This window comes from Symphalangus syndactylus, chromosome 20 (genome assembly GCF_028878055.3).
Source record: "Symphalangus syndactylus isolate Jambi chromosome 20, NHGRI_mSymSyn1-v2.1_pri, whole genome shotgun sequence".
Lineage (NCBI taxonomy): Eukaryota > Metazoa > Chordata > Mammalia > Primates > Hylobatidae > Symphalangus > Symphalangus syndactylus.
Window position 1 is genome coordinate 42,739,046 of NC_072442.2, and position 26,443 is coordinate 42,765,488.

General features: G+C 54.9%; 1 protein-coding gene across 6 annotated transcripts; it reads right to left on the minus strand.

Moving 5' to 3' along the window:
* Window positions 1-385: 385 nt before the first annotated feature.
* Window positions 386-26,425, minus strand: KCNH4 (potassium voltage-gated channel subfamily H member 4). 6 transcript variants are annotated; one of them, XM_063628993.1, is made up of 17 exons: window positions 26,072-26,425; window positions 21,301-21,534; window positions 20,839-20,985; window positions 20,608-20,735; window positions 18,586-18,829; window positions 18,105-18,262; window positions 14,352-14,559; window positions 12,671-12,865; window positions 12,041-12,240; window positions 9,142-9,391; window positions 8,282-8,526; window positions 7,291-7,329; window positions 6,767-7,119; window positions 6,389-6,495; window positions 5,393-5,466; window positions 2,909-3,613; window positions 386-613 (listed from the first exon to the last, which is right to left on the minus strand). In XM_063628993.1, exons 2-16 carry the CDS (start codon window positions 21,428-21,430, stop codon window positions 3,218-3,220), a joined length of 2,874 nt encoding a protein of 957 aa, XP_063485063.1. In that variant the 5' UTR covers window positions 21,431-21,534; window positions 26,072-26,425; the 3' UTR covers window positions 386-613; window positions 2,909-3,217. The 6 variants fall into 6 exon arrangements, with proteins under 6 accessions (XP_063485063.1, XP_063485060.1, XP_055113191.2 ...); XM_063628990.1 differs by lacking the exon at window positions 26,072-26,425 and adding an exon at window positions 23,371-23,776 and having other exon boundaries at window positions 2,913-3,613; XM_055257216.2 differs by lacking the exon at window positions 26,072-26,425 and adding an exon at window positions 23,371-23,776.
* Between the last annotated feature and the right edge of the window lie 18 nt (window positions 26,426-26,443).

Genomic DNA, 26,443 nt, shown 5'->3' on the forward strand with positions numbered 1-26,443 from the left:
TGCCATACCCAGCTCTGGAACAGTTCCTTATACAGGAGGGATGGGTAGTCCCCTAGGCCCACCTTTCCAAGGCTGGAGGTGGGCCAAAGCCAGGACTCTGTCCTTCCCACATACTGTGTGCGTATATGGCTGTGACTGGGGTGCAGGGGAGAGAAGGGGGTATAATAGGCCCATAGTGACTAATTAAGTTTCTTCCTCATCCCTGAGGCCCCTGGTGGTGTGAATGTGGTGCCAGGTAGATTGGCTGGTGCCTCTGCCCTTCCTAGAGATAGCAGCTTGGCCCTGGGGTACAGCAAAGGTGAGGGTGGGGAGTGATTGCTGTGTTGGTCTTTCAAAGCCCTGGGGCTCTCAAGAGTAACCCCCAGAAACACCCAGAGCCAATAACTACAAAAATAAAGAGTTTATTTCCTATCCAAAAGTGAGCCCAGGGTGTTGGGTGGTAGAGGAAAGCTGGAGACCTGGGCGAGTTTTGGAGCAGTCCAGGCCCTGAGTGAGACCATGTTGTAATGGGGGAGAACAGGCTTGGCAGCGGTCTGGGGTCAGGGAAAGGATAGGGAGTGCTGTGGGGATTTTTGAGTTGCTAGCAGCAGAAGAGACCACCTTGAGAGACAGCCTGCAGAGAGACAGAAACAGAGATGTTGACAGACCCACGCCTAGGAGTAGAAGCAGACATTACTGGGCCCAAAAAGCACCTGTTGGGCACAGGGACCTGGGAACACACTGTTAGGTAGGGCAGGGGTTGCAAACCCAAACCCTGGGCTCCACCCCGGACATTCCAAATTGGGTGAGGTCCAGGAATCTGCTTTTTTATTTTTTTATTTTTTTGAGCCTCCGGGCCTGGCAGAATCTGCATTTTAATAGGATCTCAGGTAGTTCTGATGGACACTCAAGTTTTGAGAAGTCAAATACCCACAGAGACCGGACAAAAATTTCAAACAAGGGAAGCTAGCTGGGTGTCGGGAGATGATCAAGAAAGGTGGTGACTGCGAAGTAGAGTGCAGAGCAGATCCCATCTAAAGAGGACAGTGGCCACCCAGCCCAGCTGATTGCCAATTACTGCCAGATGGAATGTTAGCCCACGGTAGCCTGATGTCCTGAGGTTGTTTTTGTTTTGTTTTTTTGTTTTGTTTTGTTTGAGCAAGGTCTCACTCTGTCACCCAGGCTGGAGTGCAGTGAGTGGTGTGATCACCGCTCACTGCAGCCTCAACCTCCTGGGCTCAAGAGATCCTCCCACTTCAGCTTCCAGAGTAGCTGGAACCACAGGCACACACCACTACACCTGGCTAATTTTATAATTTTTATAGAGATGGACAGGGGGGTGTCTTGCTATGTTGCCCAGGCTGGTCTTGAACTCCTGGGTTCAAGTCATCCTTCCACCTCAGCTTCTGGAGTAGCTGGAACCACAGGCACTCACCACTACACCTGGCTAATTTTTATTTATTTATTTATTTATTTATTTTTGAGGCGGAGTTTCACTCTTATTGCCCAGACTTGAGTGCAATGGCACGATCTTGGCTCACTGCAACCTCCACCTCCCAGGTTCAAGCGATTCTCCTGCCTCAGCCTCCCGAGTAGCTGGGATTACAGGCATGCACCACCATGCCCAGCTAATTTTTGTATTTTTAGTAGAGATGGGGTTTCTCCGTGTTGGTCAGGCTGGTCTTGAACTCCGGACCTCAGGTGATCCACCCTCCTCGGCCTCCCAAAGTGCTGGGATTACAGGCGTGAGCCACCATGCCCAGCCTACACCTGGCTAGTTTTAAAAATATTTTTATAGGCTGGGTGCGGTGGCTCACACTTGTAATCCCAGCACTTTGGGAGGATGAGGCAGGCGGATCACGAGGTCAGGAGATCGAGACCATCCTGGCTAACATGGTGAAACCTCGTCTCTACTAAAAATACAAAAAATTAGCTGCGTGTGGTGGCGGGCACCTGTAGTCCCAGCTACTTGGGAGGCTGAGGCAGGAGAATGGCAAGAACCCGGGAGGCGGAGCTTGCAGTGAGATGAGATTGTACCACTGCACTCCAGGCTGGGCGACAGAGATAGATAGGGTCTCGCTATGTTGCTCAGGCGGATCTCAAACTCATGGGCTCAAGCAATCCTCCCACCTCAGCCTCCCAAAGGGCTGGGATTACAGGCATGAACCACTGTGCCCAGTGCCACATTTTGTAGAGAAACTGGATTCCTATATAACCATATAACCTGGCTCTCTTTTTTTTTTTTTTTTTGAGACAGAGTCTCACTCTGTCGCCCAGGCTGGAGCGCAGTGGTGCGATCTTGGCTCATTGCAACCTCCTCCTCCCGGGTTCAAGCGATTCTCCTGCCTCAGCCTCCCAAGTAGCTGCGATTACAGTCATGTGCCACCACGCCCGGCTAATTTTGTATTTTTAGTAGAGACGAAGTTTCTGCATGTTGGTCAGGCTGGTCTCGAACTCCTCAGGTGATCCGCCTGCCTTGGCCTCCCAAAGTGCTAGGATTACAGGCGTGAGCCACCGCACCTGGCCCTGTCTCATTTTTAATATTGGAACTAACTCATATTTTGAAAATAATGCTGTGAGAGCCAAAGAGTACATATCTGGAGCCATCCATTTGTTTCCTGTGTGGGCTGTGGGATGAGGTGAGTCTCTCCAGCCTGGGCTCATGGTGGGCAGCCTAAGAATCATGGGTTGCTCAAATTCCAAGCAACATCTCAAACCTACCCCTCTCTAGGTAACATTGCTCTTAAGGTCTTCAGCAGAGACCCAGGGGCTGAGGCAGAAGACCTCACAATACCACTAAGCTATCTTCAAGCAAAATCCTACAACCTGTCTCTCTTGCTATAGACGCTAAGATCCTGCCTGGTCTTGCCTTCATGTCCTAGGCTGGAGCTGGGTCCCTTGCCCATCCCCTCTGCTCCCCCATCTCTACCTGCCTCCAGGTCCTGGGGAGAAAGTAGGATCTCATCTGCCCAGCCCAATGGGCACTGCGGTTCATCTCATGCCTGCTGGGTTCCACAGCCCTCAGGTGGCTCCCCTCACAGAGGGGGAGGTTGGGGAAGGCTTGGAAAAGGGAATAGCGTCAGAGGTAACCACGCTTGGTTAAAAAGTCCAGAAATCCAGAGCCAACCAGGCCAGCTGGTGGCTGCTGACCCCAAGGCAGGAAGCCAAGGGGCCCAGGTCCTCCCTGAGTGGTGAGCGGCAACGCCCACCCCAGACAGGCCTGGGCCCTGGGCCAGGGTCAGTGGAACGTGTCTGACCTGGACTGGAAACTGTGCCTCAAGAGGCTTGGGGTTGGGGGTGAGGCCTCTGGCATTGGAGAGGGTCCCAGAGGGTCAGGCTCTGAGGGGTAGGGGGGCAATATGGAAGGTCTCAAGTCCAGGAGCGCAGTCCCTGTCTCCATGGTCCCCACACTGGCTGGGCAGTGAACTTCAGCAAGCGTAGTATCCTGGAGGCTGGGTGGTGGTCTGGACGCACAAGGAGAGAGGCATGGTGGCCTCAGCTGTGGACAAGGAGGGTCTGGGGTCCAAGCGGAGCCTGCTGGGTGGCCTGGGGGACCCAGCCTGGCCTGCAGCAGGCCCATGATGTGCCGCAGCTCCCGGCTAAGCTGAGACACCTCCTGATTGAGACGAGAGATCTGTTGAAAACACATCGAGTTGTTTCACAGGTGCCACAGTAATAACAAGGTGCACCCCCCCCTCTCCAGTTTACAAAGCTCTTTCGCAGCCACTTTCTGCTCATGGCCACCCCGGGAAAAAGGCAGGATGAAGGTTATTTTTGCCTAGATGGAAAATGCCCCAGTCTCTTTCCAGAAAGGATTGGGACAGCAGATATTGCTATTCCTCCCCTACACACACACACACTTGCGAGCTTTCCCAAGATGTCAAAAAATGTGCTCAAAGAGGCCACACATCTGTGAAGTGACAGCCTTATTCTCAGCTGATCCCATCGCACAAGCTCAAGGGTCTCTATCAGTGCTTTTCACACTTCAGCGACTATAGAATCAACTGAGAAACTTTTGAAAAGGCACATTTCTGGGCTCCGCCCCAGACATTCCCAATCCTAAGAGGCCGAGAAATCTGCACTTAATAGGTTGTCAGGTAGTTCTTTTTCTTTTTTCTTTTCTTTTGTTTTTGAGATGGAGTCTCACTCTGTCACCAGGCTGGAGTGCAATGCGCGATGGCTCACTGTAAGCTCTGCCTCCTGGGTTCACGCGATTCTCCTGCCTCAGCCTCCCGAGTAGCCGAGACTATAGGCGTGTGCCACCACGCCCGGCTAATTTTTTTTGTATTTTTAGTAGAGACAGGGTTTCACCATGTTAGCCAGGGTGGTCTCCATCTCCTGACCTCGTGATCCACCCACCTTAGCCTCCCAAAGTGCTGGGATTACAGGTGTGAGCCACCACGCCCGGCCTGTCAGGTAGTTCTGACAGATACTTGTTTGGGAACCACTGGCCTAGAACTGAGGGATGCCTGAGGCCTTGAGCGGACTTGCCCTCAAGCTTGCCGAACAAGCGCCAGCCCCGCCCAGGCCCCAGGGCCTGAAACAGCCCAGGCACCACCCCTCTGGGATGCCCGATGTTTATCAGAACACAGGGAAGGCCGGATCCCAGGGGCTGGGCCTGGTTGCTCTGTGGTGACAACTCTGAGATCCCTTGGAGAGGAGGCAGAGGCTGCGCCTCAGCATATAGAATCTAGGTTCTTCCTGGACAGAGTTCAGACATCTGGATCCAGGTGCCCCAGGCCTAAAGGCCTCTCAGCCTCCCTGTCCCCTGCCCCCGCATCTGCTTAGCACTCATTATCCCTGGCTGGGGTAAGGGAAAGAGGTGGGGCCTATGCAGGAAAGAGTCCTACAGTGGTGGAGGGAGAAGGGATCCTCCTATCAGGCTGGGAAACTTGAGCCAGTCGGGGAGGAAGGGAACCAACTGGTACTGAGTGCCTACGACATGCCAGGGACTGGACCAGGCACATATGCACCCTCATTTCATCCTTAAAACTCTGGGAAGCACATTTTAGATGAGGAAGTTTAAGTTCAGAGCGGTTGTGGGACTTGCCCAAGGTTTAAGTTCAGAGTGGTTGTGGGACTTGCCCAAGGTCATCTAGCTAGCGTGAATATCTCTTCTTTTTTTTTTTTTTTTTTTCTGGGACAGAGTCTTGCCCTGTCGCCCAGGCTGGAGTGCAATGGCGCGATTTCGTCTCACTGCAACCTCTGCCTCCCAGGTTCAAGCGATTCTCCTGCCTCAGACTCCCGAGTAGCTGGGACTACAAGTGCCTGGCTAATTTTTGTATTTTTTAGTAGAGATGGGGTTTCGTCCTGTTGGCCAGGCTGGTCCCAAACTCCTGACCTCAAGTGAGCCACTGTGTCGGATCTGAAATGCTGTTATATCAGGCGCATCTCTGAGCCAGCCCCAACCCACCTCCTGGTTCAGCCGGCAAACCTTTTCCTTCACCTCCTCAGCCTCGCTGGCCAATTCTGGGCTGGGCCTGGTCCCTGCAGGGTGAAGGGATGCAGGTGAGTTCATGGAGCATTAATACCTGAGCCTATAACTTGGGCTGCAGTCCTCCTGTCATTGGGCAGGCAAAGAGCAGGGGGAGACAAAGCTCTAGGGTCTGTGAGATGGGAAACCTAAACTCCTCAGCCTGGTTTTGAGCCCCTGTATAACTCTCCAGCCTCATCCTGCCCCTTACCCCATCTTGGTACGGAGCTTCTCTTTGGTGTCTGAACACAACATCCCTCTGGTTTTCATGCCTTTCAACAACCGTTTTTTTGTTTGTTTGTTTGTTTGTTTGTTTTTGAGATGGGGTCTCACTCTGTTGCCCAGGGTGGAGTGCAGTGGTGTGCTCTCAGCTCACTGCAACCTCTGTCTGCCAGGTTCAAGCAATTCTCCTGCCTCAGCCTTCCGAGTAACTGGGATTACAGGTGTGCACCACCACGCCTGGCTAATTTTTGTATTTTTAGTAGAGATGGGGCTTTGCCATATTGGCCAGGCTGGTCTCAAACTCCTGACCTCAGATGATCCACCCTCATCAGCCTCCCAAAGTGTTTGGGATTACAGGCATGAGCTACCATGCCCAGCTCAATAACTGTTTTGCTCCACTATTCAAGATCCCACCCACCCTTTAAGAAGCAACCCAAGCATCCCCTCCTCTAGAAGGAAGTCGAGTGGGCACCTTCCTCTACTACCACAGAGTCCTGTTCTTGTCTGTCATGGTATTTAGCATCTGGAATTGTTTATCTGTGTACAGAGGTGTCTCTCTGCTAGACTCACTCCAAGAGCGTGGGCCAGGTCTGTTTTATCTGTGTATTCCCAGGATGGCACCTGGCACATGGTAGGCCCCTACTGCATATGGGATGGATGGACAGGTGGATGGGCAGATGGATGACAGGGTTGAAGTCCACTGTTGGCCCTTACCTGTAGGGGGCGCCTGGGAGCGCGGCCTTGGCAGCTCAGGCCTCCTGCTGAACCGGAATGAAGGGGCCTCAGCTGTGCTGCCAGAGTCCTCAATGCCATCCACTATCCTGGGGACAGGGCAGTGCTCATCAGCACTATGGGGTGAAGGTAAGGGCCAGAGCAGAGCAGACAGAGGGGGACTGGGGGCAGCAGTGCCAGGGGGCGGAGCAAGAGCGGCAGTCAAAGTGGGTTGGGGTTGCAAGCTGTGGTTGGAAGGGTGCGGTGGGCACACGGGCAGAGACGGGATGGAGCACTGTTTGGAACGCCGGGGATAGAGCCCAGAGAAGGTTCTGGAAGCCAGTAGGGGTTTTGGGAAAGCAGGGGAGGCTGGCGTCTCACCGGGGACTGAGGTCCGGAGGTCCAAAGGTTCCCAGTGGGGGAATGAGAAGCTGAGGGGGCTTCCAGGCAGCAGAGCACCTGGGGGGGCCGTGAGGGGAGGCGCTGTGGCCCTGGCCAGCCAGGGCAGGGGACAGGGATGGGGATAAGGAAGGAGAGGAGACAAGGGCTGAGAATGGGGGCAGCTCCTCGCCCAAAAGGCTGACCAGGGAGCCCCGAGGCCGTGCTGGGCTGAGGTTGGGCAGCAGGAGGGGCCGTCGGGGCCTGGGACCACCCCCAGTCTCCGTGCCACTCTCGGCCTCTGTGATGGATGGCAGCGTCTTGTCTGAGGAGGAGCCGAGGCTTTCTGAGCGGGGCTGCGGGCAGAGGGAGCAGCTGATGTCGCAGGACAGTGAACAACAGACCCCTTCATTAAGTAAGAGCCTTCGCCAGCGGATGTAGCTCCCCATCCGTGGAAAGGGGGATGCTGCTACCCATCTCACCCTCTCCCCAGGGCAATTCAATCCCACCCAGGAAGTGGGTGTTACCTGGGAGAGGCGAGGGGATCGGGAAAAGCGGCTGAGGCCCTGTGGGGACATAGGAGAGTTCAAGCCGACTCCTGCCTTCCGGTGGCCATAGCGCAGCCCCTACCTGTCCCACCCAACAGTGTTATGGGGTTGAGAATGTGGAGTCTTTTGTGGAGCTGAGTCAGAAACTACATCTCTAACTCAAACAAACACTGCATAGCAAAGTGAGACTGAAAAGCAGCAAAAGACCAAGGCCCAAGGTGTAATGTACAGGCCCGGCCCAGAGCCTAAAACAAAGTGGACTCAGGAGACGTTTGGTGAGAGAAGAAGAGGAAGCCCCAGGGCATGATGACCCGTCCAGAGAGGGGCTTGAAAGAGGAACACATGAGGGGGTTGTTTCTAAAGGGAGGAGCCTGGCTGGGCACAGTGGCTCACGCCTGTAATCCCAGCACTTTGGGAGGCTGAGGCGGGTGGATCACCTGAGGTCAGGAGTTCGAGACAAGCCTGGCCAACATGGCAAAACCCCATCTCTACTAAAAATACAAAAATTAGCCAGGCATGGCATGCACACCTGTCATCCCAGCTACTTGGGAGGCTGAGGCAGGAGAATCACTTGAACCCCGGAGGTGGAGGCTGCAGTGAGCTGAGATCGCGCCACTACACTCCAGGCTGGGTGACAGAGCCAGACTGTCTCAAAAAAACAAAAACAAAGGGAGGGTCCTTTGAAGGAGTCAGGAGTCTCAAGTGGGGCTGAGGGGTGGTCAGCAGGAGATAGGGCAGTAGAGTTGGGAGTAGAAGGTGATGAGAGACGGCCAGGGGCCTGGGTGATGGCCAGTGTAGTGTCAGCGGGGTTGGAAGGTATGAGGCACGTAAGGGGCAATGGAGGAGGGTGCCTGGGCTTCAGGCATGATGTTTTTAGGGTGGAGGGAGGTTCATGGGACTCTCAGGCTGGGGAGGTCTGCTTTGGAGGAAGGCACTCTGGAAGGATGGCAGCCATCGGGGGTGTACATACACTGGTGTCAGAGCCCTGGCGCAGGTTGAAGGTGAGGTCCCGGGGCAGGCCAGCCCGGAAGGCAGCCCCATACTCAGGATAGAGCCTCAGGACCTCAGCCAGCCCTGGGCTGCTCAGCTGCTGCAGGCCACAGTAGGTCAGAGCTTTCACATCAGCGCTGGTCTTCAGCACGAAGCTTGGGTCTGCTCCCAACCCAGGCTCCTGCCCCGGCTCAGGGATATCTGCTCCAATCAGGTCCCCTTTCCCTGTAGGTAAGGGATGGGGACAGTCAGCTGGGGCAGTGAGAATGAAAGGATATCAGCTGGAGATGCTCAGTGGATTTGAGGGGTGGTCAGTGTGTTTGAAGGATGGTTGAAGGTGAGCCAGTCAATGGGATTGGTGGAAATAACCAATGGAATTGGGAAAAGGTCAGTGGAGAATGACTGGTAAGGTTGGGAGACAGTCAGTGGGAGTGAGTAGGGCCAGAGGAATGATCAATGGAATTGGGTGATAAAAATCACAATGGCCAGAGGGGTCAGGTCAGTTAGAGGGTAAAGGTGAATGGAGTTTAGGGTCACTGGGGAAAGGTCAATGGGGTTGGGAAATGGAGCAATAAGAAAGGATCAATTGAGCTGGGGGACAGTCGCAGGGAAAGGTTGATGGGTTGAGGGATGCCCAAGGGGATTAGGGGAGAATCAGAGGGGAATTGTCAAAAGGGGATGGTTGCAGGGCGGAGGGACCGAGAGAGTACTCCTCAGCAGGAACTATAGGTATCCGTGAGGGGTATCCCATTTCCTAGAATCCTGGCCATTCCCAAGTCCTCGGCCGGGGGAGCGGGGGGTGGTTCCGGGGTAGGTAGTAGCGGGTAACGGTGTCCTTACCCAGGATGGCCAGCACCATGTTGTCTCGGAGCACCTCAAGTGAGCCGGAGCAGACATAGTAGTGTGCCTGCAGGGCATCCCCACGGCGCAACAGGTACTCGCCCGGAGCGCAGAACGAGGTCTTGATGTGCAGCGATAGGGCCCGCAGGCAGCCCCTGCTCGCTGCCCCGAAGAGCGGCAGCTGCAGGATCTCCCGATTCAGGTGCATAGCAATGTCAGCTCTCAGCTCGTCTGGGAAGTCACGCAGTAACTGCATAAGGGGCATAGGTCATTCTGGCCATCCCCCTGCAGCTACTACTTGAGTCTACAAATGTGCTGAGCTGTCTTCAAAGAGAGAATTCCTCTTGCCCTTGCTTTGAAGTCACTCATTCCAGACCTTCAGTACAACCTCCGTGTCTAACCTCAATTTTGCTTGCTGCGTGAACCTCACAGCCCAATTTCAGGGGCAGAGACCAGGTCTTCTCCCATCAGTTCCCTGCCTGTGGCTACATGCTGGTCACTTAACCTCATCATTCAGAAGCCATCCCTTGGGGGTCAGCCTTCAACTGGGAGTCAGGAGTCAGCTCAGCTCCTAAGTCCCTGTGGACCTTGGGCAACCCATTTCCGCTCACTGGGCCTCAGTATCCCAGTCTGTATCTCAGTCTGTAAAATGCAGAGTTGTTATTAGACCATGGGCACTACCAATGACCTCTTATGGCCACATTCCATGTTCACATCCTCACATGGAGCCCCTTGGCCACCCTGGCTTATTGAACTCTCCCCTTGGCCCCCCTGGGCTCCTGTGAGGGGTTTCCTCCTAGTTCCTCCCACCTCTCCCACTGCTCACTTCCTCATTTCCTCCCAGGCTCCTCCTCCTCGGCCAATACCCTGGACTCTCACTTTCCACACTCTCCCTGCATCATGGCAACTGGCCCCATGACTTCCCCACCGAGTGCCCTGAGCCCTAACTCTGGGTCCAGATCTGATCTCTTTTTTCTTTTTTTTTTTTTGAGGCAGAGTCTCGCTCTGTTACCCAAGCTGGAGTTCAGTGGCACGATCTCAGCTCACTGCAACCTCCGCCTCCCAGGTTCAAGTGATTCTCCTGCCTCAGCCTCCCGAGTAGGTGGGATTACAAGCACGCACCAACACGCCCAGCTAATTTTGTATTTTTAGTAGAGACGGGGTTTCACCATGTTGGCCAGGATGGTCTCAAACTCCCAACCTCAGGTGCTCTGCCCGCCTCTGCCTCCCAAAGTGCTGGGATTACAGGCATGAGCCACCGCACCCAGCCAAGAGCTGATTCCCATCTGCCTACTGGGCAACCTCCCTCTGGACCTCCCCCAGGCACCTTACTCTCCTCTTGGTCTGACCCGGGACTCTCACCTTCATCCCAAAGCCCTTCTTCCCCCTGTTACGCCTCCATCCCCACCCTTGGCCTAAGCCAGAAAACTGGGAGTCACTCTGAGTTCCTCTCCTGCAACCAGCAGGAGATCACCACGTTCCACAGATCCCATCCTCAGAGATACCTCACCGATCCATTCCCTCCAAGATCCCCACACCACTCCCCAGCCTAAATATTATGCAGGATAAAATCTAAATTCTAGGCCATCCCTGAGCTGGGCCTGCTGCCTCCCAGCCCATGTCGTGCCCTCCTGCCCTGCCTTCTCCCTCCGCAGCACTCACATGCCTGTTCCTGCAGGCTTACTGAGCCGCTTTCAGTTCCCTAAAGCGCTCACTCTACTTTTTTGTGCCATCACTTCTGGCCTGTGTCCCTAAGGCCATTTCTACCTGGGATTGCCACCTTCCTTGACTCCTCCTCACTCAGGCACAATGAGGACCCAAAGGCAGAAGGCACTGACATCCCTCCTTTACAGCCCCATTCACCGCTGCACTCTCTGTTCATCTTTCTGCCTCCCTCGCCATTCTGGGTCTCCCTGAGGGCCAGGGCCTTGTGTCATCATCTCTAAGCTCTGTGTGCCCAGCACCAAGGCTGGCCCAAAGCAGGCACTCAGGAAATGTTGGCAGAAGGGAGAGTCGCATCAGCTGGGCCCTGAGCTCTTTCATTCCCATATTCAAGTGCAAAGAAACAAGAATTTGGCCAGCTGTGGTGGTGCACGCCTGTAATCCCAGCAAATTGGGAGGCTGAAGCAGGTGTATCACGATGTCAAGAGTTCAAGACAAGCCTGACCAACGTGGTGAAACCCCGTCTCTACTAAGAATACAAAAGTCAGCCAAGCATGGTGGCAGGTGCCTGTAATGCCAGATACTCAGGAAGCTGAGGCAGGAGAATTCCTTGAACCTGGGAGGCAGAGGTTGCAGTGAGCCAAGGGCATGCCACTGCACTCTAGCATGGGGGACAGAGCAAGACTCCTTCTCGAAAAAAGAAAAAAAAAAAAAAGAAACAAGAATTTGTATTTTGGGTGAACGTGTGCCCTTGTGAACAATACCTCACCCCCCTGGGCCCTGTTTGCCTCCCTTTTATTTTATTTATTTATTTATTTTATTTTTATTTTTATTTATTTATTTATTTTTTTTTTTTTTGAGACGGAGTCCAGCTCTGTCACCCAGGCTGGAGTGCAGTGGCATGATCTTGGCTCACTGCAGCCTCTGCCTCCCTGGTTCAAGTGATTCTCGTGCCTCAGTCTCCCTAGTAGCTGGGATTACAGGCGTGCACCACCACAGCTGGCTAATTTTCATATTTTTAGCAGAGACAGGGTTTCACCATGTCACCCAGGCTGGTCTTCAACTCCTGACCTCAAGTAACCTGCCCGCTTTAGCCTTCTAAACTGCTGGGATTACAGGTGTGAGCCGCTGCACTCAGCCTGCCTCCGTTTTAAGCCACGGGGGCAGCGACCCCTTCTCCACCCCACTGCAGGGCCACGCGGAGGGCGAGGGCAAGATGGGAGACCCTGCACGCTACCTCGTTGGCGTCGATGCCGCTGTTGACGGCCCACGTGGTCTGGAAGTATTCGAGCATGCGCTGCTTGAGCGGCCGCGGCAGGCGGTGCACACTGATGAAGTCTTTGAGGTCCTTCATGCGGCTGTGGTAGAGCGAGCGGCGCGAGTACATGCGCTGAATGATGGCTGTCACGTTCCCGAACACCACCGCGTGCATCAGGGCTGCAGCAGCAGCAGCGGGCCTGTCAGGGGCGGCCACCCCTCTGGCCACCTCCCCAGCTCCCAAACCCACCCTGTCCTGGACCAAGAGCCAGCGGGCTCCTGTGTGCCTACTGGGTGCCAGGCACTAGACTAAGGGTGGGGAATAGGGAGTGGTCCAGAGATGGGTAACACCCCATGCTCCTCTCAGGCCTCCCCACCATTAGGTCATGAACCTGGGTTTCCTATCCCCTTTGCAAGAGGCCACGCCTGTTTGTGGCATCCCCAGGGCCAGCACATAGTGGGCACTCAGGAAACGTCCATGAATGAATGCGTGACTGTCTGGACTTGGGTAGACACCTCGGGCAGATGTCTTGCCCTCTCTGGGCCTCAGTTTCCCCGTGCACGCTGGGCTTCGCAGGGCCCCACTGAGGTGTGGCAGGTCTGGCCTCACCGCCTATGAGCATCGTGCAGATGGAGAAGATCTTCTCGGCGTCGGTGTTGGCACACACGTTGCCAAAGCCCACGCTGGTGAGGCTGCTTAGAGTGAAATACAGTGCCGCGATGTAGGCACTGCGCCGCGATGGGCCGCCCACCGAGCCATTGACATAGGGCACCTCCAGACGCTTGCCCAGTTCATGCAACCAGCCTGCAGGGTGGACGGATGCAGGGAACCCTGGCTGTGCCAGCGGTGGAGAACCAGGGTTCCCTGAGCCACCTACGCTTGACCTTCGGCAAGTATTTATACACAGGTTGGCACAGGAAATGTAGGGAGTGGCCTGGGCCTGTGTCTCCCCATGGTGCATTGGTTACAGTTGCATTCCAAGGCTGCCAACTCACTACACTGCTGAGTGTTCAAAGGCTCCTGAAACTTTCTAATAGTTTATTGCGCACCTGCTGTATACAAAGTGTTGGGGAATTGACCCAGCCAAACACACCCTGCCCTGGTGGAACCTATAGCCTGGAGGGGAAAGAGACGTGACATAAATCATTACAGGTGGGAGGTGAGCTCCTGGAAGGAAAGTATTGTATAGGGTGTGTTAAGAATCCTAACAGGTTAGGGAAAGCCAACCCATTGGCAGTTGGGGGTTCTGGACATGGTGCCTGGAAGGCACGCTCCTTAGGACAGGACATTTTGGTTGAGACACATGGAACTGAAGGAACATTGGTTCTAAGTGAGGCAGGGAACAGAAAATCCGTCTAGGTGGAGAGGGAAGACAAAAGAGGGAGGATTCCAGAGAGGAAAACAACATGTTCCAGGCCCAGCGTGAGAAAGCAGTACGTCCTGGGTCCAGGAGAGAGGCTGGTGTGGCTGCAGTGCAGGGAGCACGGGAGAACGGGAAGGCAGGTGGGGAGAGAGGGGGCACAGGGCTGCCCAGGGTGTGCAGTGAGTGTGGACTTCATTTGGAGGGCAGTGGGAAGCCACTGAAGGAATCTCAGAAGGAGTGTGGCAGGTCAACGTTGAATCCTGGAACACTCATTTGGCTGTGGTGAGGAGGGTGGTTGTGGGGGGGATGAGAAGGGGGTTGGGAGATCAGTAGGGAGGCTATTGCACAGGCCTGGGTGAGAAAGGGAGGTGGAGTGGACTGGGAAGGGGCAGAGAGGATGGAGAGAAAAGGCCAGATTCACGGGACATTTGAGAGGTGGTATTGATATGGTGGGCTAGGTGTGGGGTAAAGGAAAGGGAGGTGCCAGGACCATGCCTGGCATCTGACAGGCCTTTCAGAGGGAGTCCAAGGGCCTGGGACTGTCTCCTGGCACATGGCCATGAAGCTTGGAGAAAGAGGGATTGATGGGGGCAGAGATGCCAAGCTCTTTCTGGGACTTTTCACGCTCTGCTCTTTCTGCCTGAAACACACCCCTCTACCCTCAGAGTGTTTCCTGCGTTGTACTTTGTTCACTGTCACTGGTCTTGCTCCCCCGCTAGGCTGTGAGTTTCCCCCAACCTGCCCCCCAAAACAGAGCCCTTGTCTGCAAATCAATATTCCCATGCTTGATCCAGAAAGAGCTCAACGCATGTCTGTTGGATGGATAGAGGAATATGGGATGAGGGGTGTGGGTACTGGTGGAGGCATCAGCTTGGGGATGGTACAGGTGGACAGGTGGTCTGTGAAAGTTTGGGGTCGGTGGCTCACCAATGTCCCAGAGCAGCGGGTCATTGGCCTCCATCTCCCGGCGCCCGATGACATACCAGATGCAGGCCATCCAGTGGGCAAGGAGCGCAAAGACTGACATGAGCAGCGTGAGCACCACAGCACTGCACTGAGAGTACCGCTCCAGCTTCTGCAGCAGCCGCAGCAGCCGCAGCAGCCGCACTGTCTTCAGCAGGTGCACCAGCGAGGTCTGCAGGAAGGTGGCGGGGGAGGCTGTCAGCAGGCACACCTCCTCCGAGCCCTCAGAGTCCCCTCCCAGGGCCTTCCCACCAGACACCCTGGAGCCAGGGGAGGCTGCAACAGGAAAGACATCCTTGCTGTCCTGAGAAAGTAGCCAGGGAATGCAGCAGGAAGGGAATAATAACAATAAAACAAACAGTGGCTAACACTTTGTAATTACTTTTTTTTTTTTTGAGACAGAGTCTTGCTCTGTAGCCAGGCTGGAGTGCAGTGGCGCGATCTTGGCTCACTGCAACCTCTGCCTCCCAGGTTCAAGCGATTCAAGGCTGCCTCAGCCTCCCTCCCCAGCTAATTTTTGTATTTTTAGTACAGACAGGGTTTCACTATGTTGGCCAGGATGGTCTCGATCTCCTGACCCCGTGATCCACCTGCCTCAGCCTCCCAAAATGCTGGGATTACAAGTGTGAGCCACTGCACCCAGCCTTAGTAAGTACGTTCTATGTGCTTAGCCAGGCACTGTGCTAAGCATTTGTAATCCTTATTTAACCACACACACACACACACACACACACACACTCTTATACCTTTAGTTCAATTCTCATCATCATTCCCAATTTGCAGATGAATGAACTAAGGCTCAGAGAGGCTAATGACTTGTTCAAGGTCACAGACCAAGGACATGATAGAGCTGGAACTCAGGGTGGGCATCTGGGCTAACTGACACCACAGTCCACCTTGTGCTCTACGGCCATTAAGCACTGGGAGATGGTAGGGGAGCCAGCCCTGGTCAGAGTCAGGGGATAGGCAACGGTCTCTGCAGAGCCCCAGTAGCGATGGCAGCATTTGTGATGGGGGCCCCCCTTCAAGACATGGAGAAGCATAGTGGAGTGGGGACAGGCAAGGACTTGAGGGCTGGGGGAGGTTTATGGACACTTCCTCTTGTGGATCGGCTGTAGATGAAGAGTCGAGCAGAAGAGTTGAGGGGGCAGCAGAGCAGGGACTGAGGGAGCCTGGGCTGTGCTAGGGGTTGACGGAGATAATGGTACCTAGTAAGTGTCCCATATTCACTAATATTACCCCAAGTACCATCTGCATTGTGGTTATCAATATTGATTAGCCCTTCAATCTTGGAGATGGGCAGGGCTTATCTTCTGGGTGTGAGCAGCCTGGCAGCTAGGACTGGAGGCTCTGGGGCAGTGCCTGGGGAACTTGGTATGAAAGCCCCTCACTGCCCCTCCAGGAACATTCCCCACAGCCCTGGCCCTACACTGCTCCTGGACCACCTCGTGCAATTTTTCTCTAATTTTACGTGAAGGAACTGGAAAGGAGGTGGCTCTGATTCCTCCACATGGACCCTCGCCAGGGTTTAATGCCTGCCCCCAGCTCCCAGAGCCCTTGACTGCAAGCTTGAGTTCTTCAGGGCTTCCCTCAGTCAGCTGCCCTTGGGCCCCACTCTCTTAGGGATACTCCTGTCATTCTCCTTGGACTAGAATATCCAGGCCTGGCTCCTTCAAGTCTGCAGCTCTGCCAGTGCCTGCTCATCTTCTGTCTCTGCTCTACCTCTCTCTGGCCCCCAGTGGTATTCCTCATCTCACCAGACCATCCACTCAGGGGCCCTGGTTACCTGGGAAGCAGGGTGCTTTGTTGGAAAAAATACTAGACTGGAAGTTTAGAGATCCGGTTCTTTTTTTTTTTTTTTTTGAGACGGAGTCTCTGTCGCCCAGGCTGGAGTGCAGTGGCTCAATCTCGGCTCACTGCAAGCTCTGCCTCCCGGGTTCATGCCATTCTCCTGTCTCAGCCTCTCCGAGTAGCTGGGACTACAGGCACCTGCCACCATGCCTGGCTAACTTTTTTGTATTTTTAGTAGAGACGGGGTTTCACCATGTTAGCCAGGATGGTCTGGATCTCCTGACCTCGTGATCCGCCTGCCTGGGCCTCTCAAAGTGCTGGGATTACAGGGTGATCCACTGCGCCCGGCCAAGCTGGAGTGCAGTGGAGCGATCTTGGCTCACTGCAACCTCCACCTCTGGGACTCAAGCGATTCTTGTGCCTCAGCCTCCGGAGTAGCTGGGACTACAGGCATGCGCCAGCACAGCCGGCTAATTTTTTGTGTTTTAGTAGAGATGGGGTTTCACCTGTTGCCCAGGGTGGAGAGACCTGGTTCTAATCTCCTGCCTGCCCCTGCTAGCTATGTGACCTTCAGCAAGTCACTGAACCTCTCTGAGCCTCTGTACCTATCTCTGAAAAAGGATAAGGATCTGCCCTGAAGGGTCCCCGTGGGGCTCCCATGTGCTGACGAGTGTGAAAGAACGTAGGGAACTGTAACGTGCTCCCAAAGGGACCTGAGAGGAGGGGCAGGGGGCTCTCTGCAGTCTCCCACTCCCCAGCTGATGGTGCCTGGTGGGCATAGAGGGGTGGGCACACTCCTGGGGAGGGGTAGGGAGATCTGCTCAGAATGCTCAGAGCCTCGAGGCAGACGTACACACATGCACGTGTGTGGGAGCATGCACACACGTGTGCACAGCCAGGAGAGGAGGCCCACAGCCCGTTGGCGGCTAGTTAAATTCGGCTGCGTGTAGGTGGTTTCCTGCTATAGCTGAGTGCAGGGAGAGAGCACACAAGGAAACTGCTCCCCACTTCCCCACCCCACACCCAAGGGGGCCTGGGGACATGGGGTAGCACTGCCCCACCCTGGACTTGAGAAGACCTACTATCTGCTGGCTGGGGCCACAGATGACCACTCAGGGCACCTCCAGAGTGTCCCCAGGGATCTGTGAGGACTCAGGTCCTGGCATTCTTTGCCTCTGAATTCACCCCACAGCCTCTAACTTCTTGTCTAGGTTTACTATGCTCCCCCAAATGCTTGCTGTCCTCATCTCCTACCAGCTAAATCCTACTCGCCCTTTAAGGTCTAGCTATACTCCCGCCTCCCTCAGGAAACCTTCCCAGACCCCTCCAGCCTCTGCCCAACAAGGGCGCTTTTGCTTCCCAGGTGCTGGCCAGACTTCAGATCATTTTTACACACACTCATGTTCCAGCCTGGAACTCCAAGGTCAGCCCAGCCCCTCTGTAGCATACCCGGGCCCCATCTTCCACCCCCATTCACCTCTTCTGTCACTGATGTGCTCTGCAGCATTCCTGCCCCCTCACCAGTTTAGCTGTTTAGAGGCTGAATCCTTGTTCCTTTTCCCCACAGTGGCCATGCCCCACACAGTGCTTTGCAGACAGCTAAATGCTCATCAGTTGTTTGTTAAATAAAAATGTGAAAAGTACCACTCATTTGGCATCAGACCAATGCCGCCTTGGTAGCCACAGTTAGCTTTTCATTTGTCTCAGCTTCCCTCAGAGATTGTGAGCTGAGCTCCCCAGGATCACAGACCCTCCGGGATCCTCCCAGTACCTAGCACAGGGCTAAGCCCAGAGCAGGTGCCTGATAAATATCTGCAGATGGATTGATGGAAAGGGGCATATCTGGGTTTGGGGTCAATCCCTTCCTGGAAGATGCTGTGCTGAAGTTGGGAGGTTGGGCTGGATTGTGGGATGGAGGTCACTCACCACAGTGATGTTGAAGACGTAAAGCAGGTCAAAGGGCAGAGCAGCAATAAGGTCGACGAAGAACCAGGTGGCCAGGTAGTGGAGGCCAATGGAACGAGGAGCAGAGATTACCTGGCCGGACTGGGACACATAGGTGGTGCGGAAGTTCAGGATGATATCTGGGGGTGCAAGAGGCTATTACTCGGGGGCCTTGGCCAAGGGGTCAAGAAACCGAGAAAGCTGGGAACAAGCTTTGGAGACCCAGACTGGAGGAGGAGGCAGGCATGGAGCGATAGATTGGGCTTCTGGCTGGTCCTTAGGGAGGACAGGTCACAAGGCTGAAGGCTGCGGGGAGCAGGACACATGGGCCATTGGGACTTAAAGATGCAGAAAGGGAGGGGCTCTGAATGCCTGGGTCATGTGGGCCCCAGGAGTGGGTGAGGCTTGGCCAAGTGGATCCCCCCAGCCGACCCGCCAGGGTGGGTGAGGCAGAGGGTCTGACCCAGGATGAAGAGCATCTCCACGGCGATGTCGCTGACAAGGGTGTGTCGCGAAGTGATGGGGGTGTCATCGTCACCCGAGAAACAGACGTTGTAGGGGACGGTGACCGCAACGTAGAAGGTGGCAAGGAGGATAAGGCCGTCCCAGATGGCCTTGGGGACGCTGTAGTGGAGGAGGAGGCAGCGAGACCCCCCCACGGAGGCCACCTTGTACTCGGGCACTGATGGCTTTGGCTCAAACACGTTCTAAGGGGAGAGGGGTGGCGGTTGGGGACACTTGAGGGAAAGAGGAGCCAAGATGGGGGGTGGGAAAGGCAGGGGATGGGGAAAGGGAGCAGGTGGGCACTGCAAGGGCACTTTCGACCGTGAATGAAAGGAGATAGAAGGCCAGGAGAGGGGCACAGAGGCTGACACCTGACATTTTCTTCTCCTGCCAAGTACTTCCCAGGCCTCCTCTTTTTTTTTTTTTTTTTTTTTTGAGACAGGGTCTTGCTCTTTGCCCAGGCTGGAGTGCAATGGCGAGATCTTAGCTCACTGCAACCTCCGCCTCCTGGGTTCAAGTGATTCTCCTGCCACAGCCTCCCAAATAGCTGGGACTACAGGAACATGCCACCACACCTGACTAATTTTTGTATTCTTAGTAGAGACGGGGTTTCGCCATGTTGGCCAGGCTGGTCTCGAACTCCTGACCTCAGGTGATCCACTCACCTCAGCCTCCCAAAGTACTAGGATTACAGGCGTGAGCCATGTGCCCGGCCCCAGGCCCCTGTTTGAACCAATCATGTCTTGTCAAGGATACTTATAAGGCTTGACACTCACCCAACTTAATTTTTACATTTTTAAGTTTAGAGACAAGGTCTCTGTGCCCAGGCTGGAGTGCAGTGGCACCATCATAACTCACTGCAGCCTTAAACTCCTGGGCTAAAGCTATCCTCCTGCCTCAGGCTCCAGAGTAGCTGGGACCATAGGCATGCACCACCATACCCAGATAATTTTTTTTTTTTTTGAGAGTTTCACTCTTGTCGCCCAGGCTGGAGTGCAATGGCGCGATCTCGGCTCACCGCAACCTCCAGCTCCCGGGTTCAAGTGATTCTCCTGCCTTATCCCTCTGAGTAGCTGGGATTACAGGCATGTGCCATCATGCCCATCTAACTTTGTATTTTTAGTAGAGATGGGGTTTCTCCATGTTGGTCAGGCTGGTCTTGAACTCCCAACCTCAGGTTATCCACCTGCCTCGGCCTCCCAAAGTGCTGGGATTACAGGCATCAGCCACTGAGCTGGCCTCCAGATAATTTTTAATTTTTTTTTTTTTTTTGGAGAAGGGGTCTCACTATGTTGCCCGGGCTGGTCTAGAACTCCTGGCCTCAAGCAATCCTCCTGCCGTGGCCTCCCAAAGTGCTGGGATTACAGGCATGAGCCACTGTGCCTGGCCCAACACTCATCCTACTTGAGAAGAAGACTATGACAAATCCGCACATGCCCTAGCTTGAGGGGTCACTAACTTCTCCCTTAAGTTCCTCTTGGGTTCTGGGGGCCCAGTGGGGGCTGGGTATATCCCAGCAGGGAGCAGAGGCTGGCATAGCTCACTGCATTCCCTGTATCCCTAACAGAGGGTTGGGGACTCAATCCCCTGGCTTGGTCAGGATCCTAGGAGGTGGTACACAGGTCTAGATGCCAGGCCTGCAATGAGGGCTTTCTCCCTAGAACTATAGCAGCTTGCAATTTCACCACCCATGGTATAACCCTATCACCCCCGCGCAGGTGAGGTCATTGCTGCTAGAGCAATGTGACATCATTGGAGCAAAGTAATGTCAATCACCTAAGGGAATGAGGGAGATAGGGATAGAAGGGTGTTGGGGGAGGATATAGGATGGAGCAGAGAGTAGTATATGGGAAATGGGTGGGCAGAGGAGCAAGCCAAGGAGGGACACCAGACAGACAGGGAAGCGGGGAGACAGTGGCAGGGGTGCCTCAGAATCAAGGCTGGAGGACTTGGGAGATGTTGGGTTGGGGATGGGACTCACATTATTGGCCTTCATGCCTCCCTGGCCCCTGCGGCCAAAGTGGCCGGTCAGTCGGCGTAGGACAGTACGGCTCCGTCTTCTGGCAGACCGAAATTTCCAGGTGGCTCCCCTTCTACCAAGAGAGTTTTCTGTTGGGAAGAAAGGTGCAGAGATACGTTGGGGCACATCCCTTGCGGCTGGTTAGGCGAGGGCTTCTGACCATTCACACGGCCCATCCGGACTTGCTGTTACCGGGATTACTGTCCACGCGGCCTCCTTGGGGGCCAAGTCCTGGGCTTCCACTCTGAGTGATATCCTTGAAGGAAAAGAGGAACAGCACGACCTCCCCCATCTCATTCTTGATGGGCATCATGTCCAGGAGGCACCAAAAGGCCGAGCCTGTAGGCATAGAGAGAGGGAAGGGAGGAGCATGGGCATCCCCGTGGCATGCCTTTCTTCTCATCCCCCTCATCCTCCTAGACATAGTTAAGAGCTTGGCAAAGCAAGAACCAAAAGGAACTTCAGAGATTCTGTCAGCCGATTCCTTCATCTTTCAAATGGGAGAACCCAGGACCAGAGAGGTCAGGGATACGCTCCATCACAGTCAGCTTGTGGCAGTGTGGGGACAAGCACTCAGACTCCTACTGTGCCCAGTGCCCTCTGGATAAGGCTAGGGGTCTAGGCAGAGCTGCAGGGTGGGGTGGGCCCCCTCACCATCCTTGCGGTAGAAGCAGATTTCAGCGCGGTGCTCCTGGTGGCCCTCCAGGGCTTTGTGCAGACGCTGCAGGGCTGGCTCACTGGTCTCTGGGCCGTAGAGGAAACGGCAGCTGCAGGTCTTCTGCATGACCTCGGTGCGACCGTAGCCTGTGAGCTCGCAGAAGCCGTCGGAGCAGTAGACGATGGGAAAGCCCCGTGTGCCCTGTGCGTTGGCCAGCAGGAAGTTGCTGTCTGTGGGAAGAAGAGGTCAAGGTCAGGTCAAGGCTGGTAGGCGAGCTAGCTTCCAGGTGGGCAGCACTTCCTCTAAGTTGGGATTAGAAGTCACAGAGCCAGAAGCTTCCCAGGTTTCCATGTTGCTCCTGGCCCCACTTTGGGATATTCTGAATTGAGAATAGGAGAAGATGGAGCAAAGAGACAAGAACTTAAGACAGGACTTAAGCAGGGTCTAACGGGGAGTTGGAGAAGGACCCCAGAAGGTCATGCCATCCATCCCCCCCGCCTTCCAGCTGGTGAGCTGTCACTGTAGAAGATGGTGAGTAAGAGCCTGGGCTCCTGCAACCCTCCACTGCCACTTACTAACTGTGTGACCTTGAGCAAGTTGATGACCTCTTCTGTGCCTGAGCTTTCCTTATTTGCAAAGTAGGGCATAATAGGCCTTCCTCACGTGATCGTTGTGAGAGTTACATGAGTTAACTTGGGGAGAACAAGTCCTAGCACGTGGTTAAGTGCTACTCTGAGAAGGTGAAATTTTTCCCCCACATTCACTTGGCTTTCTTCCTGTTACAGAGTAAGCAGGGCAGAGATTCTGATGACACCACACCCATTTATTGATAGGAAACCAAAAGGCAGAGATTATCCAAACTCACAGATCTTCTTAGTGTGGAGGCAGACAGTGATGAGTGCTGTCCTCCTTCCCTGCCTTCCGGGGAAGGTCCACTTTTTAGCATTCTTGTAGCTGCTTTCAGGGGATCTGCCCCAGTGCTCAAAGTCTAACGGGAGAGGGCATTGAGCGTATAGCTCCAGCACCCCCCAGCAGCAGAACCCGAGCTGTCTCCCTCCAGCTCCAATAGGTGGGAGGCCAGGGGGACTCCTGTGGGCCATCCAGAGACAGAGACTCAGCTAACAGATGGGGCCTGTGACACAACCAGTCCTGGTGCTCTAGGAGGGATGACTGTCTGGGGGCAGGGAGGCTGATGGGGACACTGAAGGTGCCTGGGAGGCACGGGGCTCTGGGCACAGCCTCCTTCTTCCATCCCAAGGCCTGTTGCCCCGGTGATGGGCGCTATGGAAACAAGGGGGGCGGGGAAGAGGGTAGGGCCCCGCGGCTCAGTTTCCGCCCTCGGGTACCGCTCCCCCACCATCCAGATCCCGGCCAGGGTTCCCGAGGGAATGGCGGGGTTGGGGGAGGTGAGGGCGGGGAATCTCTGGGTTCCAGAGTGGGAAGAGGGAATGGCGGGAGAAGAGGCGGGGAAGGAGTGATGTGGCTGTCCAAGGTCCTGAACCTGAAACCCAAGCTGCGTTGGGCGAGCTGGGAGTTCCCACCGTCGCACAGACCGCTCCCCTCCTCCTGCCTCACCCACCTTAGACACTGACGCCCCACGATTTGGGGGCGCGCGACCTCAATCCAAACTAGGTCCTGCTGAAGTCTGATCTTTTCTCCTTTTTTTCTGGAGGTAGTGGGAGCTGGAGTCTGGGAGTAGACCCCAGAATGCCCGGCCACTTTGCCCCACTTCTGTGCCTCGGATACCCCCATACACGCCCCCAGCACAGCTCTGCCCGTGAGTGGGCGGCTCCAAAGGCCCCTCCTCCGCTCTGCCGCACAAAGAGCCTCTTCTGCCTCGAGTCACACTCCCTAACCTTGGCACCCGTGCTCTCGGCCCCTTCCCCTCCTCCCCTCGCAGGGCACTCCTCGCCCTGTTCCTGCACCGCGGCTTTGGGAGTTCCTAGAACCGCACCTCCATTCTCCCCCCTCGCCTCGGGTCTCACCATGTCCAGGAGACCCGAGACGGCCCCGAGGAGACTTGGCCCCCAGCTCGAACCTCAAGCCCCGACCTCTGTCCCACTCACGCGTTCCGTCAAAACGGGTGGCGATGGTGTCCAGGAAGGTGTTTTGTGGGGCTAGCAACCCCTTCATGACCGGCATGGCCCCGGGGCGTGGGTTCAAGGCGCGGCGCTGGGGAGCTTTCAGCGCGGCGGGGCCGGAGGGGGCGCGCTGTCGGAGGGGCCGGGGCGCCCCATGCGCCCGCCTGCCTCGTCCCCTCCCTCTTACTGCCGCTGCCGCTGCCGCCGCCTCTGCTCCGAACCCCGTAGCTCTCGGCTCGGCTCAGCGCCGTTTCGGTCCCCCCCCACCTCCCCACGGGCCAGGTTCTTCCCCTCGGGCTCGGCCCGCACTCGCCACGTGGCGCCACACGGGGAGGGGCCGCTAGCGACACCCGCACCCCTCTGGGCAGCCCTCCTCCCAGAGGGGAGCGGCCCACGCGTGTCTCTCGGGGAGAGAATTCGGGGCACGCCCACCGGGAGGGGAGGCCTGAAATGATGGGCGGGGCTTGAATAACAGACCCGCCCTCTTCCAGGGTGGCCACGCCCCCACACGTGGTTCCCTGGCTGCTCCTTGTGGCTCCACCTCGCGGGTTTTCCCGCGCGCCGTCCACGCTGGGCTGGTGTCTGGTTCACAGTGCCGCCTGCTGGAGTTGAGATATTTCGCAGCACCCCCAGGCCAGTAGCTCCAGTGTGAGATAGCAAGAGTTAAGAGGCTAGTTTGCTGGTAGAGAATGGGCAATGAGAAGGCTTGAAACCCCAACTCTAGAAAGCACCACTCTTACCTCCTGTCTCAGTTTTCCCAAGACACCCTGGCGAACTCTGCCTACTGAGCACACAGCATGGTGGAATGAAAAGAGCTTTGGAGTCCACCAGGTAGAGTCCCAGCTCTAGACACGAATCGTGTGATAGCCTCTCCAAGCCCACTTTCCTCATCTGTAAAATGGAGCTGATAATTCTTACCTGATGCAGTCACCGTGAGAATGTAATACCATAATGCATGTCTTTGGTACAAAATAAGTGTCTTGGAGGGCAGTTGCCTCCCTGTTTTCCCTCTTCCTACTGTCTTAATCCTCCTCTCTGCTGCCCTTCAAGTGGAAGGGAGGCTGGAGGCAAGTTTGGGAGAAACTACCTCTGAAAAAGATAGTTTGCAGGTGGGCAGAGTCATGGCTTGCAAATCTCCAAGGATGCACACGTGAGCTTTGATCTCTAACTTCTCCAAGATGGAACCAGTACAGCAGCAAGAGGGACCAAAGTGAGACTAGATACAGGACTTTCTCACTACCTATGCAGAAAATTGAGGCAGCTGAGTTCTGTGGCTGAGGGTGGCTGCTTCCCACGACAAAACAGCTGAAGCCAGTGAAAGTGGGAACGCTAATGGGCAAGGAAGGCAGGCTAAATTCTCCCCACCCTCTGAGCTAGGTATTATCTGGGATGTTAGATTGCTAAGCAGTGCCACATTTTTCTGTGTCTCTACTTTTGTTGTTGTTGTTGTTATTGTTGTTGTTCTTGTTCTTGTTGTTTTTGAGACAGAGTCTTGCTCTGTTGCCCAGGCTGGAGTGCAGTGGCGCGATCTCAGCTCACTGCAACCTCTACCTCCTGGGTTCAAGCAATTCTCCTGCCTCAGCCACCCTAGTAGCTGGGATCACAAGTGTGCATTACAATGTCTGGCTAATTTTTGTATTTGTAGTAGAGATGGGGTTTCGCCATGTTTGCCAGGCTGGTCTTGAACTCCTGACCTCAAGTGATCCTCCCGCCTCAGCCTCCCAAAGTGCTGGGATTACAGGCATGAGCCACGGAGCCCAGCCAGTGTCTCTACTTTTGGATGTTATATTAGTTTCCTAGGACTGCCATAAGAAAGTACCACAAAGTGGGTGGCTCAAACAACAGAAACCTATTGTCTCACAGTTCTGGATGCTAGAAGTCCAAGCAAGGTCAGGTGAAGGCAGCGTTGGTTGCTTCTGAAGGCTGTGAGGAAGAATCTGTTGCATGCCTCTCCCCTATCTTCTGGGAGTGGGGGTGCTGGCAATCTTTGGTGTTCCTTGGCTTGTAGGAGCCAATCTCTACCTTCATGTTCACATTGGCAGGCCCACCCTGCTCTAGTATGACCTCATCTTAGCTAATTGCATCTGGAAGGACCTTATTTCCAAATACAGCCACATTCTGAAGTGCCACGGGTAAGGACTTCAACATATGGATTTTGGGAACACCAGTAACGGTGTCTGGCTGGAGTTGCAGTAAAATCTTGTCCTGCCCCTGCTTAAGAATGTCCCATGACTCTGTTACCTGCAAGATAAAGTGCAAAGCCTGATGATTTGTGAGAGCCTTTGCGAGCTGGGCTGCACTGACTGTAACCGTGTCCCTTCCTGAGCCTCTCCACTCCCCACACCCTATACCCCATGATGCAGCCATTCTGGATGATTCATTGTTGAAGTTCATATCCCCTGCCTTTTCAGCAGGATTGACTCCCACCCCTTCCTAGCTGGATTCTGCTCCTCTGTGCAGCTTGCCTGCCTTCCATCCATCCTTCCTTCCTTCCTTCCTTCCTTTCCTTTCTTTTCTTTTCTTTTTTTTTTTTTTTTTTTTTTTTTGACAGTGCCTCCTTCTGTTGCCCAGGCTGGAGTGCAGTGGCCCAATTATGGCTCAAACTCAAACTCCTGGGCTCAAGCGATCCTCTCGCCCACCATACCCCGCTAATTAAAAAAACTTTTTGGAGAAATGTCTCACTCACTGTGTTGCCTAGGCTCGTCTCGAACTCCTTGCTTCAAGGGATCCTCCTGCTTTGGCCTCCCAAAATGCTGGAATTACAGGCGTGAGCACCAGGCCCGACCGGTGCAACCTTTCTTGCTTTCCTTCCCCTTCCGCGTCTCTGGGTAAAGTCCCCACTACAGAATGCCTAGTAGAGCATCGTAGGAGTCCCGCATGCCCCGATCCAAGCATGCACCTGTGCAGTTCTCTCTGTGCCCCAGGGCCTTGCACTGGGTACTCCTCAACCAAGAGTGTTTCCGATTCAACCACGCAAAAGCTAAGGCTGGTGCCCCACAGCCGGGCTTCCAGGCCCAGCCGTCCTCAAGACGCTCTGCCACCCCGGAAGGGCAGGACG

What these genes read in the sequence shown, in the direction of transcription:
- KCNH4 (XM_063628990.1), bottom strand. Translation starts at nt 23,446, where the DNA reads ATGCCGGTCATGAAGGGGTTGCTAGCCCCACAAAACACCTTCCTGGAC. An exon ending in ACGTCTTCAACATCACTGTG is followed by an intron (nt 14,560 to 18,104) that starts GTGAGTGACCTC and finishes ACCTTCCTGCAG; the next exon opens with ACCTCGCTGGTGCACCTGCT. An exon ending in CTCCCAGGCGCCCCCTACAG is followed by an intron (nt 5,467 to 6,388) that starts GTAAGGGCCAAC and finishes TTCACCCTGCAG; the next exon opens with GGACCAGGCCCAGCCCAGAA.